Below are 17392 nucleotides of genomic sequence, written 5' to 3'. Positions count from 1 at the left end.
CTTGCGGCTTTCTATTCAGCGCAAAAATGGCAGACGACCAAACGGGGTCGTCGGAACGGCGTGAAGAAAATAACGCCGTTTCGTTTTCTCTGGACTCTATAAAGGTAGTTTTACTGTAACTTTTAGGCATATATAGTCACTTTTTAAATATATTGCGTTAAGACATTTGCGTGTTTCTTACAGGGAACCTGCTTCACTGACAGATACCTTGTTTTGATGTCGCGCATGTTTTTGCAGGAGGCCGTGGACGAGTTGTACACGTTTCGAGACAACTATTACGTGAAAAACCCCAGCGCTTCTGAAAAGCAGAGAACTGATGATGTCGAGGAAAAGCTTAGGAAGATTCTGGACAAATTAGACGCTCAAGGAGGTGAGCGTTTGCGCAGTTCGTGGGTGCCTGCTGTCATATGTTTGGTGGCCACACATGAGCTTGTGTGGCAGTTCGCTACAGCTGATTTGCCCCAGAAAACTGTAAAGCGTTGTCAGAGTAATGGAACTATTCTCAATATTGTCTGGCAAACACCTGTGGTCTGAACAGGCTGTGGCAATCTGACGTCATTTAGAATCAGCTGATTATACCGCTTGTTTATTTATGAGAAACATCACAGCGCGGTAATTTAGTTTAGCATGCTTGCATTATCAGAGAGCATGACATCACTCTCGTGATGACGCCATGCATGTTGTGAACATCTCCTTATGTGTGCTGCAGATTTTACTTATTCTTGACTTTTACTTATCTAGAAGGAAGTTGACACGAATTATACTCCGCAAGTTTACTACACCGTCATGTGTAATAATTCTGCCTGTAAACGTCTTTGGCTTTTAAGGTATAAATAATGAGTTGCTAACTAGAGCTTTATGCCGATTGTGATTAATTATAAAGAGGAAACATTTAAGCTGCCGCTTATGAGTTGTGAGTCTTCACGTTTGGCTGTAAGTTCTGTGTTTTGCAGTGGAAATAATTGTTAGCAAACTATTGGTACTGTTGGCAACAGTGTGCTTGCATTTGCACTAGGTCTTTGTTTACACCACCTTTATTAAGTGCAACTTTTTGAACACGGTAAGAAAGGAAAGCTGTATAATGTGCAGCAAACCTGCCATATGTATACAACTAAACAAAATGTCTGAGTAGTATGATGACAGATGATGTGCTTCGTGTTTTACTACTGGCACGAAATTAGACTGGACACAGGAAGAAGCACTAGGGACATCACGAGTTGGTTCAACATACTAAGGCAGGAAGAACAACGGACACATGAATGTAAAACTGATGCCACACGTGCTGACCTATCTTGGTTCTTGAGCAACAAAACAAGCAAGTTTTGTTGCTCATGAACCAACAACGTACAGTCAAACTCCTTTATAACAAAGTGCAGGGGGCCTCTGAAATCGTACATTATACAGGTCACTTCATTGTAAATGTCGCTCGTCGCACCGCTCACAGTGGAACCAGGAAAGAATTATTCCTTCGTTATACAGGTCATTTCGTTCTAGAGGCGTTCAGCTGTTTATAGGCTCAGAATGCCATTATGGAATCTCTAGGATTGTCATAGTTTATTACAACATTTATATCTAAAAGCACAAGAGAAAGGGCGCTGACTCAGATGTCTTGTGTCCAGATCTCTTGTCATCAGCTTCCAAAATTTTGTGCATTGTTTTATCCCGGCATCTGCTCATGATCATTGTCTTTTCAAACGGTGGGCTTCTTTGAACTGTATCCCAATGTGACATTTGTCACATGCGCTTTTGTCGGTGTCCTGCCCTATTTCTGTGTTTGTAATACACAAGGCACAATTAGTGTTGGACTCTACTGTAGTGGCGCTCAAACTTACTGCACGCACCCTCCCCTGCTCCTTTCCACGTTTAGATTGAACTTTCACTTCCTTCCCTTTGTTCCCCTGCCACTATTTTGTACACTTTAGAATAACCCTTTCATTTTTTTTGAACAGGAGCACTAGAAAAGGTGGACAGAGCAAAATTCCATATGCTGAAAGGGAAGGCACTTAACATTCAAGAAGACTATAACCCAGAGGCACACGAAGCACTTTCCAAAGCTGTGAAGCTCAATCCCAAACTGGTCGAAGCATGGAATGAGCTTGGAGAATGCTACTGGAAAAAAGGACAGATTACCAAGGCACGCAACTGCTTTGAAGGTGTTCTGAAAGTGGTACGTTATTCTTGCTACTCTTGTTTCCTTGTTGCAGTTACTATTATTAGCGCTGAAAGATTTATTCCAAAACCAAGGCTGCAAGATGGCTGTTGCCTGTACAGGTGACTTCCATTAATTTAACCTCATTTTTCATGTGTGATATTGTTGAAAGAATATATTGAGGAACCACTTCGTTTATGATTATCTTAGGGAATCGCTGTGCAAATGCAAAGAAAGGGATGCCACACAGGAAGACACATCGAAAAAGAGTGTGGGCGAGGAAAAACCAGACAGACGTTAGTGCCTGGTGTCCACAAACTATATTTTAGCGGGGTCCACTCAACCAGGCGGGGGCGGGACCAAGCGCTGCTGGTCTTCAATCTTGCAACTGCCGATTCCACTGCTCGCGCACCCTTAGCATGCTGGGCGTGTCATCGTCGTCTTTTAGGTCGGATCACTGTGCCACATAGTAACGTGCTACAGGGCCCTCCTTCTAGCGGGGAAGCCGTGAGAGCGGGACGAATGGAGAAGAGCGGATGGTGGTGGTGCGAAACACACGGCTAGTAGTACTGGCCCAGTCAGAAGGGAATGTAACAGCAGAAGTGGTTAAAGCATCAGAGTCAAAGTAGGCAGGTTTCAGATGATTGACGGAGACCGTTTCTTCCCGGCCGTTGATGAGCAATAGAAAGTATTTAGGTGCACGCCGGAGTACCTTGAACAGACCATCATAGGGGGGTCGTAAGGGAGGACGCACAGCGCGATGGCGCACAAAGACGCTCGTGCAGTTCTGAAGGTCATGATTGACGTATACACGATGGGAAGAATGTCATTGTTGGGGGGGAAGGACAGTACGCATAGCACTGCATAGACGGTAGGCATAGTCGTAAACGTGAGCAGGTACAGTGGGTGAGTCGTCGAAGAATTCGCCAGGGACTCGAAGAGTGGTGCCAAACATAAACTCAGCGGTGCTGGAGGAACAGTTGCTGCGAAGAGCGATGCGGATGCCAAGCATAATGAAAGGAAGGTGCTCGATCCATGATAAAGGAAAAGTCGAAGCCATCAGTGAAGCCTTCAGTTGGCGGTGAAAACGTTCGATGATCCCATTGGATATCGGGTGCTAAGAGGTAGTCTTGATGTGATTTACACCGAGGAGTCAAGACAGATGGGCGAACAATGTTGAGTCGAATTGACGACCACGGTCAGTCGTAATGGTGGAAGGAACATCATAGCGGCTAGTCCAGAGAGTGATGAATGCTCGAGCTATCGACTCCGCCATTATGTCAAGAAGGGGCATCACTTCAGGCCATTTGGTGAACTTGTCAATGCAGCTTTAACAGGTAGCGATGGTTCCTGCAGGGAGCCGACAATAGCGACGGGCAGAGGGCTAAAATGGGCGTCCGGGAATGGGAATGTGCCAAGAGGAGTCGCAGTGTGGCGATGCACTTTAGACTGTGACGTGACCAGCGACGAACGTCTACGTTGATACTAGGCCACACATAACGAAAAGTGACGAGTCACTGTGTTGCGCGAATGCCGTGATGAGCCGAAGAATGGAGGGCATCAAATACGGTCCGGCAGTATGGGTGAGGCACATAGAGACGAGGGTGTCCAGTCAACGTATCACAAACGAGGGGCACATTGCAGTCAAGGAGCAAGACATCTTCAAACACCAGAGAGGTGCCGCTCGTGCAAAGCAGCTGGAGCTCGGCGTCGATACTCTTGGTGGCAGCCATGGCCGTGCAGTCAATGACCGGTCTGACCAGTCAATGCTCTGTTGCATGAATGGCGGCGTGAGAAAGTGCATCGGAAACGACGTTAGATTTTCCGCTGACATGACGAATGTTGCTGGCGTATTCTGAAATGTGGGCGAGCTGATTTTGCAGGGAGCGTAGAAGGTGCTGCTGGATGTTAGGGTGAACGTCAGTGGTTTATGGTCATTAAGGACATGAAAGGAGCGTCCCTCAAGAAAATGTCGAAAGTGCTTCACAGCCAAATAGATGGCGAGTAGCTGTCGGCCGAAGGTGCTGTAGTGGCGCTCAGGGGGGCACAAGCTTCTTGGAAAAAAAGGGGATGGGCTGCCAAGTGCTAGCAACTAACTGCTGCAAGACTGCGCCGACAGTGGTGTCCTATGCGTCAACCATGATGGATGTCTGGGCGTCACATTTGGGGTGGACGAGGAGCATTGTGCCAGCAATGGCTTCTTTGATGCCTCTAAACGCGCAATCAGCGGTGTCATTTCTGGGCACAGGAGTATTCGGTGTCTTGAGGCCCAAGAGAAGGTCGTGGAGAGGCTGCAATATATTGGCACAGTGAGGAATAAAGTGGCAGTAATAGTTGGCGAGGCCAAGAAATTTGCGCAGTTACCTGGTGGTGGTGGATGGCTGAGGAAATGGGACGCAGGTCGGGAGCTGAGGACGCAGGTCGGGAGTGGACGAAGGCCGTGTGCGTTGATGTGATGGCCAAGGAAATCCAACTCCGTAACACCGAACTCACTCTTTGAGCCGTTAACGACAAGAGCAAACTTGCCGAGTCTTACGAGCACTTGATGTAGATAGAGCTTGTGAGCTTCGGCGGTGGTGCAGAAGATGAGGATGTTGTCAAAATAGGCAAAGCAGAACGTCAAGCCACATAATACCTGGTCAATCGAAACACTGAAAGGTCTGGGCCACATTACGAAGATCAAAAGGCATGTGCAAATATTCGAACAGGCTGAAGGGTGTTGTAATGGCAGTCTTAGTAATATCTGAGGGTTCTACAGGAATCTAGTGATAGGCTTTCACCAGGTCGACCTTGCTGAAGATGGTGCAGCCGTGCAGTGCCGACGTAAAATCCTGGATGTGAGGAACTGGGTACAGGTCCGGGACAGTGGCCTGGTTAAGGGCATAGTAATCGCTGCACGGGCACCAGTCACCGGTCTTCTTGGGCACCATATGGAATGGCGAGCCCCAAGGACTGGAGGAGGGACGAATGAAGCCAAGGTCAAGTATGTGTACAAACTTCTTTTTGGTGACAGCTAGACGATCCATGCGCGAGACGATGAGCCCGAGCAAACACAGGAGGGCCAGTCGTGACGATATGATGTGCCACGTCGTCAGCGACCGAGGACTGAAAGGAGGGTAGTCAAAACACGTCCGGAAACTTGGCAAGGACGGCTGACCAAGGGTCGGCAAGGACGGCTGACCAAGGGTCGGGAACGGCCGTGTGCACCTGGAGAAGCCGGAGTGGTGGAGCGCGACAGGAAACGCCTTGGACGGCTAAGCTCGTCTCGGAGTCCAAAATGCAGCTGTGCCACACGTCGACAACGAGCTTGTAGTGCCAGAGAAAGTCGGCTCCAATGTCTGGCGCATGTCCGCGATGACAAAGATCCAGCAAAAGGTACATCTGAGGCCAATGTCAAGAGTCACCGAGTTTTGGCCGTAGGTCCGGATTGTCTATTTGTTCACCGCAGTGAGAATAGGCGAGTTCAGAGGATGGCGTCGCTCAGCCAACGTAGGAAGAAGGACACAGATCTCGGCGCCAGTGTCGACAAGATAGTGGACTTTGGTGACACGGTCGGTGACGTGGAAGAGGCAACTGGATCTGGGGCCGGGAAGCAGCTTTTTTTTTTACTGCCTATCAAGAACGCAGGAATTCTCCATTTTCAGCTTGGTCATACAAAGATAAGGACATTTATTTAACAGCAAATTACACTTTTCAAATAACTCTGTCGCAGAATTCCACTAATCAGCAGTTCAGTTACTGATGCAGCTAATGCAAGTTGAATCTAGTCGTTCTTTAAAGCTGTGCAGTTTTCTAAAACATGTTTGCCTTGAACTCTTTCACTGGCTGGCTCTGCCATCAGCATTGCTTGTAAAGTCACGTAACAATGCTTCGTCACATCCACTGCAGTAACAGTAAGTTGGAAACAAATTTCTGTTGCAAAACTGCACTGTTACTACCTTTTTACTGACCCGCCGTGGTTGCTCAGTGGCTATGGTGTTGGGCTGCTGAGCACGAGGTTGCGGGATCGAATCCCGGCCACGGCGGCCGCATTTCGATGGGGGCAAAATGCGAAAACACCCGTGTGCTTAGATTTAGGTGCACGTTAAAGAACCCCAGGTGGTCCAAATTTCCGGAGTCCCCCACTACGGCGTGCCTCATAATCAGATCGTGGTTTTGGCACGTTAAATCCTATAATTAAATTTTTTTTCAATTACCTTTTTACTGCCTAAAGTCATTAATTACAACTGATTCATCTTCTTAGACTTTTGTACAACTATGCTAGCAGGAAACTCTACGAACTCATCCAACATGGTGGTTTACTGTTCAGTGCCACAACATCGGATGTATGGCATACATTCCAAGCCTGCATTTTCCATGGATGTGCGTGTATATCTCTATTTTATAAATATCAATGGAAGTCGGCGCTTGTTGCGTGTGGTTATGTGCCTTAACTTCTATCACATTAGCTGGGCACTGCACATGTTTATTATGTCTTATCAACTTGCCCTAGTACACAATGTATGAAGTTGTGTGTAATATAGGCTGATGGTGCTTGGCCTTTCAGACAAAGGACAAAGTGTCGCTGCGAAACCTGTCTATGGTCCTTCGGCAAGTTGGAGAAACAGAAGAAGAAAGGCTTAACAATGTCTGTGAGAGCGTTGCAAAAGCTAAAGAGGCATTGCAGCTTGATATCACTGATGGAAAGACTTGGAGTAAGTCTAAACATGTTGAAGCAAAAAAACAATTTGATGTTTTTGTGGTCTTAAACCATTGTCAAGAGTTCCTGGTCTAAACATTGAAATTTTTATAACTGCCTTCCATGCAGGTATTCTTGGTAATGCATACATGGCAGTCTTTTTTTCTGGTGCACAAAATGTCAAGTCACTGCAGCAGGCTTTGGCAGCATACTCTAGGGCTGTAAGTACTTTTATCGTGTGAACTGCGATTGTTTCTCAGTTTAACCATTTGCAAAAAATGTTGCTGCACATGCATGAAAAAGGTATTTTTAAACCAAAATACTCTCGACCACAGACTAGCAGGACGTCGTATCGTTCCCATTTCACAGCTTTACCTTAACCCTGCACATCCTTCTACCTACTCTGGGAGTGTTCAGCAGTGGTAAAGGCCATTGAATGGCAACTATACATCCCATCTGGGTGGCCAGATGAGGGGTTTAAGAGAACTTTGATGACTTGAAATTCTTAAAAAAGCCTTTATGTCCTTTCTTCCACTCAGGGGAGAGGGGGCGACCACATCTAGAGGGAGAAATGTATTCTGTGGACGAGAGCATTTGGTTGAAAAAACAGCTTTGCGGGGCAGCAAACTAACAAATATTTGAAGATGATCCATTGCAGGATCAAGGGCCAGAGTTTGTTTATTTAAAAGTGGAGGTCACTGTAAAGCACTAATGTAAAAAAACAGAAAAAAAAATCAATGTTTACATATGCAGTGTAATATAAATACATTAGGACATCATACAATAGAGAAAAAAAAAAAAACATAGTAGGCAAAAGAAAACATACAGTTTATGAAGCAAACTAAATAACAGTGAGCAAAAGTTGTCACTCCAGTTCCAGAGTGAGTGAGTACTAGATATTTTCTCTTGGCAGGCTTTCTGTTTTTCTGGCTATATAAGTACTGGTTCAAGTTGTACATGTTGTGCACTTTGCATTTTAGTATTAATAGAATGGTGGAACGAAGGGATTAAATACATCTACTGTTGTTTGGCAGTGTCCTAAAGTGAAAAAAATACTGCCCTCCGTGTTATTAAAAAATAGCTGACCATGCAACTGGCAGACCTATGTTGGCATTTTAATTTTTTGCTTACAGTTGGTTTGTGCCTTTAAATTACCCTATCATCGGTATTTAGTAGAAATTTCTCTTTTTTTCCTTGTTAAACACGTTTCTGTTCTAGTATAGCATCTAGGGTCTTATATTTATTCAGTGGTGGTCCAACTGCGCCATTTCCGTCATTTTGCTACAATTCTACTTGTCTGCGCCTTGCTGCGTCCACCGAAGTGCAACTTGCGCCAAGTGCGCCAAAGCGCCACCTTTGCCTTAGGCGCTACGCGGATATCGCAGTAGCGTGGCCGATCCCTCCGTTTGTGGACAGACCCGCAGCTAAGCATTCCAAGCATCGGCGACACGGACTTCGCGACCAAGCTTCGCACACGAATCCTCGATCGGACACGCAGTTAAGCCTTTCAGCACTTGATGTTTCGTAATTCGTGACTAAGCACATCGAGCGTCGACTCCTCGGCCCGCGGCTAGGCATTTTGCGCATCGGCACTTGGGACTGCGCGACTAAGCACATCGAGCGTCAGCTCCTCGTGCCCGCGGCTAGGCATTTCGCGCATCGGCACTTAGGACTGCGTGTCTAAGCACATCGATCGTCATCTCCTTGGGCCCGCGGCTAGGCATTTCGCGCATCGGCACTTGGGACTGCGCGACTGAGCACATCGATCGTTGGCTCCTCGGGCACGCCGCTAGGCATTTCGCGCATAGGCTTTTGGGACTGCGCGACTAAGCACATTGAGCGTCGAATCCTCGGCCCGCGGCTAGGCATTTCACGCATCGGCATTTGGGACTGCGCAACTAAGCACATTGAGCGTCGACTCCTCGGGCCCGCAGCTAGGCAGTGTTGCACAAAATTGTTTTTCTGCATTTCTAGTCACTTTTGTATTATGTCTGATTGCATAAAACTATTTGCAGTAGTCTAAAAGTGCTATTTACATAGGCAAATAAAGTCTGTTTGCAACGTTTTCTGCTCTGGGCACGTGAGCTAAATGGCTGTGTCAGTCTGTCTTACTTGTATCCATTTGCTCTATAGAAGTACTTAACAATTGTGTAGTAGTAATAAGCTGCACCAAATGTCATGCACTTGCTTTTCTTCTGCTCCAACTGATCCAAAACGCAAAATTTTGTGCTACAGAACTGCTACAAAATGCTAATGTGGCTGCTTCGAAATTGTTACAATACAGCTTTTTCCTGCTCCAAAAATTGCTCCAATTCTTAAACTGGCTGGACCACCACTGTCTATTGCTAGTCCCTCAATCGTTCAATAGTTGTTGCATTTGTCTTTCCCTATAATTATTTGTTTACTTGATAATATTCACATGATTCCTTCAACTGTCTTTTAAAGTAAAGGAACAATAACACTAAAGAAACAATTCCAGCTCATTTAACACTGGTACAGATTTTTTTCCTGTACCATGCAGGGACATGTGTTTTTCTCTTAAAATCATAGAAAATTTATTTCGTACTTACCACTGCTCTGTTCGTGCTTAAATTTTGTGGAAAGATCGCATTTTATGGTCCGGATCATTCTACATAACACTTGGCACTATTACTTGCCTGATTTGTCAGGAAAAAAAAAACTTAACTGGCCTTTGTCTGCAACCCTCGCAGTGGGCTATGTTTAAAACATGGCAGCAATGGCATTTTCACCGTCTGCAGTGATGCAAAGCATGGCCTTCGAGATCAGTTTTCATTAATCTTTAAGGGGCGGGATGTGCACATTCTAGACAAAGGCAAATTTACAGTTTTTTTTTCTTTCCAAACTAGGCAAGTAACTGTGCCAAGTGTTATATTGAACGATTCGTACCATAAAATGTGGTCTTGCTGCAAAATTTCAGCAAGATCAGAGGAGCGGTAGGTGCAACAATTTTTTTCTACGATTTTATGAGAAAAAACGCATATCCCTATACGTGTAGTGCACCGCCTATAGAGGCGCCACCGATGGTCACGTAGCGGACGCTTTCGAAAGTATGCTCGGGAGCAGTAGCTGACGACAACCCTTTGCAGCAACGATGGCTGAAGCTAGCGGCTGCAATTTCTCCTTTGTTCAGATGCTAGACTGTTTCTTCCGTGGTGACAGCTGCAGGAAAGACGCAGGCCTCTATGATGAGAGCAGACATGTCGAGCATAGGAAAGTGTGCACGTGAATGTCACCGGAGTTTGGGACAACCTAGTCCACATACATGCCACGTGCATCCTGCAGACTGGCGTAATGAAGCTGAGTTGTACAAAGTGAGCTCATGTAAATAGCCGCCTAGTTTTGTTGACTAAAGCGATGTGTCGATCGTAATTTCTTCATTCTACCCTTGCCGTAATATTGACATGTGTGCACAGCGCAAAAGACGAGGACTGAAGGAAGAACACAACACAGGCGCTGTGTTGTGTTCTTCAATACAACACAGGCGTTGTTTAAAAAAAATGAAAACAGTGCCTGTGTTGTGTTCTTCCTTCAGTCCTCGTCTTTTGAGCTGTGCACACATGTTGATATTGAATCACCAACTCGCCCAAGCTTCCATCTTGCTGTAATACTGTTTCTGTACCTTAATAAAAGGCACACGTTGTTGGTGCAGAATTATATCTCGGACGACTCCACATGGCGCAATGCCTGCATACAGTGATATTTTTGCCGATGAATACATGTGACATCGCCGAATAAGGACCGTCAAAATCACCTCAAGAAGAGTAATTGCGATTTTGTTAATGGGCATGGCGTAAGGTGTTAACAGCATACACTAGTCAACGAAGTCACCGCATGCAAGGGTGAATAAATGTGCGAGTTAGCACTGTACCGCCGATACATTTCCGCTGCATACGTCGACGAACAGCCTTTCCCGCTGCAGTTGTTGCAATTTGAAATTCCCTTAGTGACCTGCTTGGAAATATTGTCGCAAGATGCGAAAAACGGCACACAGAACGACGGTGGTGCGACAGCAAACACAGGCTCTATATTGAAGGCCCAGCAATAATTGTCCGCGCCAACTTTAACTTCTTCGGCGAGAGAGATGCTTGCGCTCGTGTCCATCCCTTCATTGTCTTCTTTAGTCGTGACATTGCCTCCCTTCTAAGAAAGCATCGTCCCGATGCTTTATCGTGACGACGCCAGGATCTTTCCACGCGTACGCTGCAGTGATTTCATTCGGACAAATAAGGCTTCATCCGGACGACGTGCACAATCTCCAGTGTATGCCGTCGACGCCTTGAGGAATGTGGACTATCGGAAACGACTTCATAGTTGACATCAGAGAGACGTCGTATGACTTTATACGGACCGAAGTACCGCCGCAGTAGTTTCTCTGAAAGGCCACGATGGCGAACGGGAGTCCAGACCCAAACTCTCTCTCCAGGCTCGTAGGAGACTCTTCGGTGGCGAAGGTTATAGCGCCCTGCATCGTACTCCTGCTGCCGACGAATACGTATGCGTGCAAGTTGTCGGGCTTCTTCAGCACGCTGAGTGATGTAGTCAGCATCAGTTTCGACGCCATCGCATCCATGTTCATGCGGCAACATTGCGTCGAGCATGGTTGTGACATCGCGACCGTGGAGAAGGCGGAACGGTGTCATCCTCGTTGTTTCCTGCTGAGCCGTATTGTATGCAAAGGTGACATATGACAATATCTCGTCCCAGTTTTTATGCTCCACATCAACATACATGCAAAGCATATCCGCAAGTGTCTTATTGAGGCGCTCCGTGAGTCCGTTCGTTTGCGGATGGTACGCCGTTGCCTGCCGATGAGATGTGCCACTAAGTCTTAAAACTGTGCCCAATAGCTCGGCTGTGAATGCAGTTCCTCTGTCAGTTATTAATACTGTGGGGGCGCCATGTCTCAGTACAACATTCTCTATAAAAAAATCGAGCTGCTTCACTGGCCGTTCCCCGCGGCAGGGCTTTGGTTTCGGCGTAGCGCGTTAGATAGTCCGTGGCTACGATAATCCATCGGTGTCCCGTAGCAGAAGTTGGAAATGGGCCTAGCAGATCCATTCCGACTTGTGCAAATGGAGTTCTGGGTACTTCGATGGGATGGAGGAAGCCTGCTGGTTTGACGGCTGGCACTTTCCGCCGTTGGCAATCAAGGCATGTACGGACGTACTGTTGAACGGTCGCCGTCAATCTTGGCCAGTAATACTTTTGTCTCACTCTGTAAAGCGTTCGTGTGAAGCCCAAATGGCCGGATGTTGCTTCATCATGGCATGCCTGCAATATTTCATTCCTGAGAGATGGTGGGACGACGAGCAAGTAGGGGCTGCCGTTCGGAGAAAAGTTCACTTTATAGAGGACGTCGTTGCGTAAGCAAAACGATGGAACTCCTCTTCCAAAGCGTTTTGGCAGAGTGGAAGTGCGACCCTCCAGGAAGCTAATAATGGGCTCCAATTCTGGGTCTTCGCGTTGCTGCTGTGCAAGCGTAGTCGTGTTGACAACGGCAACAAACGCTGTAGCGTCGTCATCTTCTGTACTTGCAGGTTCGAATGGGGCACGAGAAAGGCAGTCGGCGTCCGTATGCCGCTTTCCTGACTTGTACACAATAGTCATGTCGAACTCTTGAAGTTTAAGGCTCCAGCGTGCCAATCGTCCTGATGGGTCTTTTAAGTTCGTCAGCCAGCAAAGTGAGTGGTGGTCACTGACGACAGCAAACGAGCGGCCGTACAAATATGGGCGAAATTTGATCACCGCCCAAACCACCGCAAGACACTCTTTTTCTGTGGTGGAATAATTTTCCTCTGTGCGGGAAAGGCTTCTACTTGCATAAGCTATTACTTTTTCAGCGCCGTCTTGCCACTGCACAAGTACAGCTCCTAAGCCGATATTGCTGGCATCGGTGTGAACTGCTGTCGGGGCGTCTTCATCGAAGTGTCCCAGGACCGGTGGATTTTGAAGGCGTTGCCGTAGCTCGTCGAATGCTTTCTGCTGATCTTCATCCCATACGAATGCTACGTCTTCTCTGGTGAGGCGTGTCAACGGCGACGCAATGCGTGAAAAGTTCTGAATAAAACGCCGGTAATATGCGCATAAGCCTAAAAAGCGTCTCACTGCCTTTTTGTCGGATGGCACAGGAAAATGTTCAACGGCAGCTATCTTTTCCGGATCAGGCCGTACCCCATCATTACTGACAACATGGCCTAGAAAAAGAAGCTCTTCGAAGCCAAAATGGCATTTTTCCGGCTTAAGCGTGAGACCGGCGGACCGTATGGCTTGAAAAACAGCACGTAGTCGCCTCAAGTGCTCGTCAAATGTCGCAGAGAATACAATCACATCGTCTAGATATACTAAGCACGTTTGCCACTTGAGTCCTGATAAAACGGTGTCCATTAGCCGCTGAAATGTTGCCGGCGCGGAGCACAAGCCGAAGGGAAGTACCCTAAATTCATAGAGGCCATCAGGTGTCACGAATGCTGTTTTCTCGCGGTCTCTTTCATCTACTTCTATTTGCCAATAGCCGCTCCTTAGATCCATCGACGAGAAATAGCGTGCATGCCGTAGTCTATCAAGAGAATCGTCTATGCGGGGTAGCGGGTAAACGTCCTTCTTAGTGACCTGGTTGAGTTTGCGGTAGTCGACGCAGAAGCGCAAGCTGCCATCCTTCTTCTTGACTAACACTACCGGGGATGCCCAAGGACTTTTCGACGGCTGGATAATGTCATCTTGGAGCATTTTCTGTACCTGGTTTTCTATCGCTTCGCGTTCTCGCGCTGCCACCCGGTATGGGTTTTGCCGTATCGGTCTGGCCGTTTCGTCTGTAATAATTCGATGTTTGGTCAGTGGCGTCTGGCCAACTTTGGACGTCGAAGAGAAACAGTTCCGAAACTCATCAATAAGCTCGAGGAGTCTTTCTTTCTGTTTAGGTAGCAAACTTGGGCCGACATCAACGGATAGAGGCACGTTCGGCAGACCGGGGGAATCGTCTTGTTCAACAGTCATGCAGTCGGTAACCTCATTCAGCTCTTCCACGTACGCGACTGCCATACCTCTTGTAAGATGCCGGCGTTCAGGACTAAAGTTTGTTAGTAGGACGTCCGTCTGTCCGCGAGTGATGTCAACTACACCTCTTGCAACTGATACGCCATGACTAAACAGCAGACCAGGAATTTGTTCGGCGATCATGCTGGAGCACCTTGGCGAGTCGCATGTTACAGGCACAAGAGCGCTTGAGTGCGGAGGGATGGTCACATCGTCTTCGAAGATACGTAAATGCTCACGTCGCTGATCGACACAGGGTACGGCCAAATCTGCATTCATCCAAAACGTGACCGACCTGTCCGGAATGTTTATAATAGCGCCGTATTCGTGCAGAAAATCCATTCCCAGTATCACGTCTCTGCAGCACTCCAGCAATATAACGAAAGTTGCAACAAACGTCGAGTTACCAATATCAATTCTGGCTGTGCATTTGCCTGTAGGGATCATCAATTGACCTCCCGCCGTTCTTATGTGGGGACCAGTCCATGACGTCTTGACTTTATTAAGGTTATCGGAGAGTTTCTGGCTAATTATTGAGAAATCGGCCCCAGTATCTACTAACGCGGTTACTGGGTGTCCGTCTATGAAAACAGCGAGGTCGGCACTTACGACTTCCCTTGGGGTCGGCAGAGGCATATTGTCCGATTGCACAGATAGTGTTGGGGGTGTTGAAGCATTTTGACGGTCGGCAACCTCCCCCCCAAAGGTCGCTTCTGTTAGTTTCCCCGACGAGGGCTTGGGGACCTGCCGCCCCTGACTACATCGGCGTAACTGCGACCTTGCGGCGAAGAGCTCGGTGCAGGTGACGGAGAGCGGGTTCGACGAGTGAACGGATGTCCTTGTGGAGCAACATCGTCACCGTAGCGCCTGTTTTCGAAGCGAACTCGAGGAAAGGTGGGTGGAAAGCTCTGGTATCCGGGGTCACGATACGGGCAAAAGCGGTAAACGTGGCCGGCTTCTCCACAATGAAAGCACAAAGGACGGCGGTCGACGGTGCGCCACATTTCCGTCCTGCGAACAAATGGTCGACTTGTGGGCGTCCTCTGCGGCCAAGCTGTAGTTGTCTGCGGAGGGAAGTAGGCCGATGTTTCCACAGGTACACTAGGTTGCGTGGTCAGTGGCTGCGCGTTGTACGGCGGGGATGCCGGCTCGTTGAAAGCACGAGCCATTGGTTGTGAGTTGTAGGCTGCTGCTGGAGGAGGACGATGAACAGCCGATGCGTAGTTCAGAGACCGTTGGTCTGGTAGGGATTCGGGCAACGAGAATGCCTGCCTGATTTCTTGTCGCACAACCTCTGCTACAGAAGCCCCGACTGACTCCTGCGGGGTCACAAGGAGGTTGCGAATCTCTTCACGAACAACCTCCCGGATGAGCTCACGAAGCTCATTGCCGGCAGCCAGAGCAGAAACGTTGCTCGAGGCGTTGCCTGGGCGATCGAAGGGTCGGCAACGTTGTTGCAGTGCTCGTTCGATGGACGTAGCTTCCGAGATGAATTCCGCAACGGTTGTCGGTGGGTTGCGAAGAAGACCGGCGAAAAGTTGTTCCTTGACGCCTCGCATCAGATGGCGGATTTTCTTTGCTTCCGGCATCTCTGGGTCAGCGCGGCGGAACAGGCGTGTCATGTCCTCCGCAAACATGGCGACGCTCTCATTCGGTTTCTGGATGCGCGACTCGATTAGTTGGTGGGCAGAATCGCGACGATCGTTGTTTGCGAAGGTGGTGGAAAGCTGCTGTCGAAACTCATTCCAGGAAGTCAGTGTGGCTTCCCGGTTCTCGTACCACGTACGAGCGCTGTCCGCCAGAGCGAAGTAGACGCGTGAGAGTTTTTCTTCTGCAGTCCACCGATTCGCCTTGGCGACTCGCTCGTATTGCGCGAGCCAATCTTCGACGTCCTCGTAAACATCACCATGGAATGTCTCGGGAGTCTGAGGATGCTGCAGAGTCACCTGAGAAGGTCCTGCTGTTGCCATATCGTTAGGTAGAGGTCCGGTTGGTGGGGAGTTGTCCAAGAAGATTACCTCCGGGCTGAGGCCCCGCAGTCGGCGACTGTAGCGGTGGACAGGAGTGTCCACTGGAGGAACTGGTTGCGGGTTAGAACTGGGCGTTGCACTCCGCACAGGAGTTCCGGGCATCAGAGAGTACCCAGCACTTCCACCAGTGTCGCAAGATGCGAAAAACGGCACACAGAACGACGGTGGTGCGACAGCAAACACAGGCTCTATATTGAAGGCCCAGCAATAATTGTCCGCGCCAACTTTAACTTCTTCGGCGAGAGAGATGCTTGCGCTCGTGTCCATCCCTTCATTGTCTTCTTTAGTCGTGACAATATACTAACTTTTCAGTATTCTTTGTTCGAATATTACGGAAGAGAGATGTCAAACAATATATTTAAAAATGGCCGCCGGCACTGGCCAAGGTAGATAGGCGCTGGCAGCAAGGCCAGGTTTAGTCCTTTGCGGCGTAGCCATTGTGCTTCTTCACCACAAAAGATAATAAAGAATTAGATTGAGCACAAAATGCACGCGCAAGAAGGGACTACGCCGTGAAACGACAATGCACTCCGTGTGGTAAGTCTGCTCAAACAGCATTAAGGCGTAAATACTTCCCAAATGTGACGCGTCCTTTTCAGTGAAAGTCAAACAGCAATCTTTGCCCCGAGCTACCTCTTTTCTAACAGATTTCCAAATTAACCTCAATATAGAAGATGTCCTCGGGTGAAAAGAATAAAGCTGTTGAAGAAGCACGTGCCTGTACTTATTCCGCTAAAAAAGAAAGTGTGATTGGAGCCCCCTATATATAAATGAGGCAAAGTGAGAACCTCGCACATAAAAAATATCAGCAGTTCTGCATGAAGCAAACTAGCAACAATTGAACACACGTGACGCTACGCATAAAATATATCCAAGACATGAGCTGCGTGACAGCTGGTGTGACGATTTCACGCACCATATAAAACCGACAAAATCAGTCTTCGCAAGCCTTAATAGTTTTAACACACGATGAGACACTCGTGCAGTCGATCGTGCACCCTAGCTAGAGCAACATGGTAAAGAAGTGGCAAACGATAGAAGCGACAAACGGCATTCAGAACCGAAGCGAAATTCATTTAACACGCATGCTGCACTGCGGACAAACCAAACAACACATGGATTGGCCGCGATTAACTTTGTCACTTAGACGTCCAAACATGATCGAGGTCGAATAATACCGAGATAGCAAAAGAAAGCATGAGAACAAGAAATTTCCCGTTGAGCGACTTGCTACCGCCCATGCGGCATCGCAGAAATAATTATAACCATGTCACCGGCAAGTTTTTGAAGGTATTTCAGCACCCCACCACGCAACAATTATTCTTTGACATGCCTTGAAGCTTTGGTCACCACACACATACGAAGGGACATTGCTTATTTTGTTCCTGGAACGTGAATCGAATAGAGAAGCACAAGCAGCGACGCAGAAAACGACGACGGATGGCTGCCTTCTCTCGAGAGAGCACTTCACGAGGCCGCCAT

General features: G+C 47.9%; 1 protein-coding gene across 1 annotated transcript in view; it reads left to right on the top strand.

Annotated features, from left to right (window-relative positions):
- The first annotated feature begins 14 nt into the window (after positions 1-14).
- Positions 15-17392, top strand: part of LOC119464253 (tetratricopeptide repeat protein 5) — a 32039-nt gene continuing 14661 nt past the window's right edge. The window contains exons 1-5 of the mRNA XM_037725163.2: positions 15-104; positions 238-370; positions 1950-2167; positions 6696-6843; positions 6957-7048. Of these exons, the coding sequence (XP_037581091.1) occupies positions 27-104; positions 238-370; positions 1950-2167; positions 6696-6843; positions 6957-7048 (669 nt within the window). The 5' untranslated portion in view covers positions 15-26. The remainder of the gene's footprint in view (positions 105-237; positions 371-1949; positions 2168-6695; positions 6844-6956; positions 7049-17392) is intronic.

This window comes from Dermacentor silvarum, chromosome 9 (genome assembly GCF_013339745.2).
Source record: "Dermacentor silvarum isolate Dsil-2018 chromosome 9, BIME_Dsil_1.4, whole genome shotgun sequence".
Lineage (NCBI taxonomy): Eukaryota > Metazoa > Arthropoda > Arachnida > Ixodida > Ixodidae > Dermacentor > Dermacentor silvarum.
This window is presented reverse-complemented; position numbering and strand designations above follow the sequence as displayed.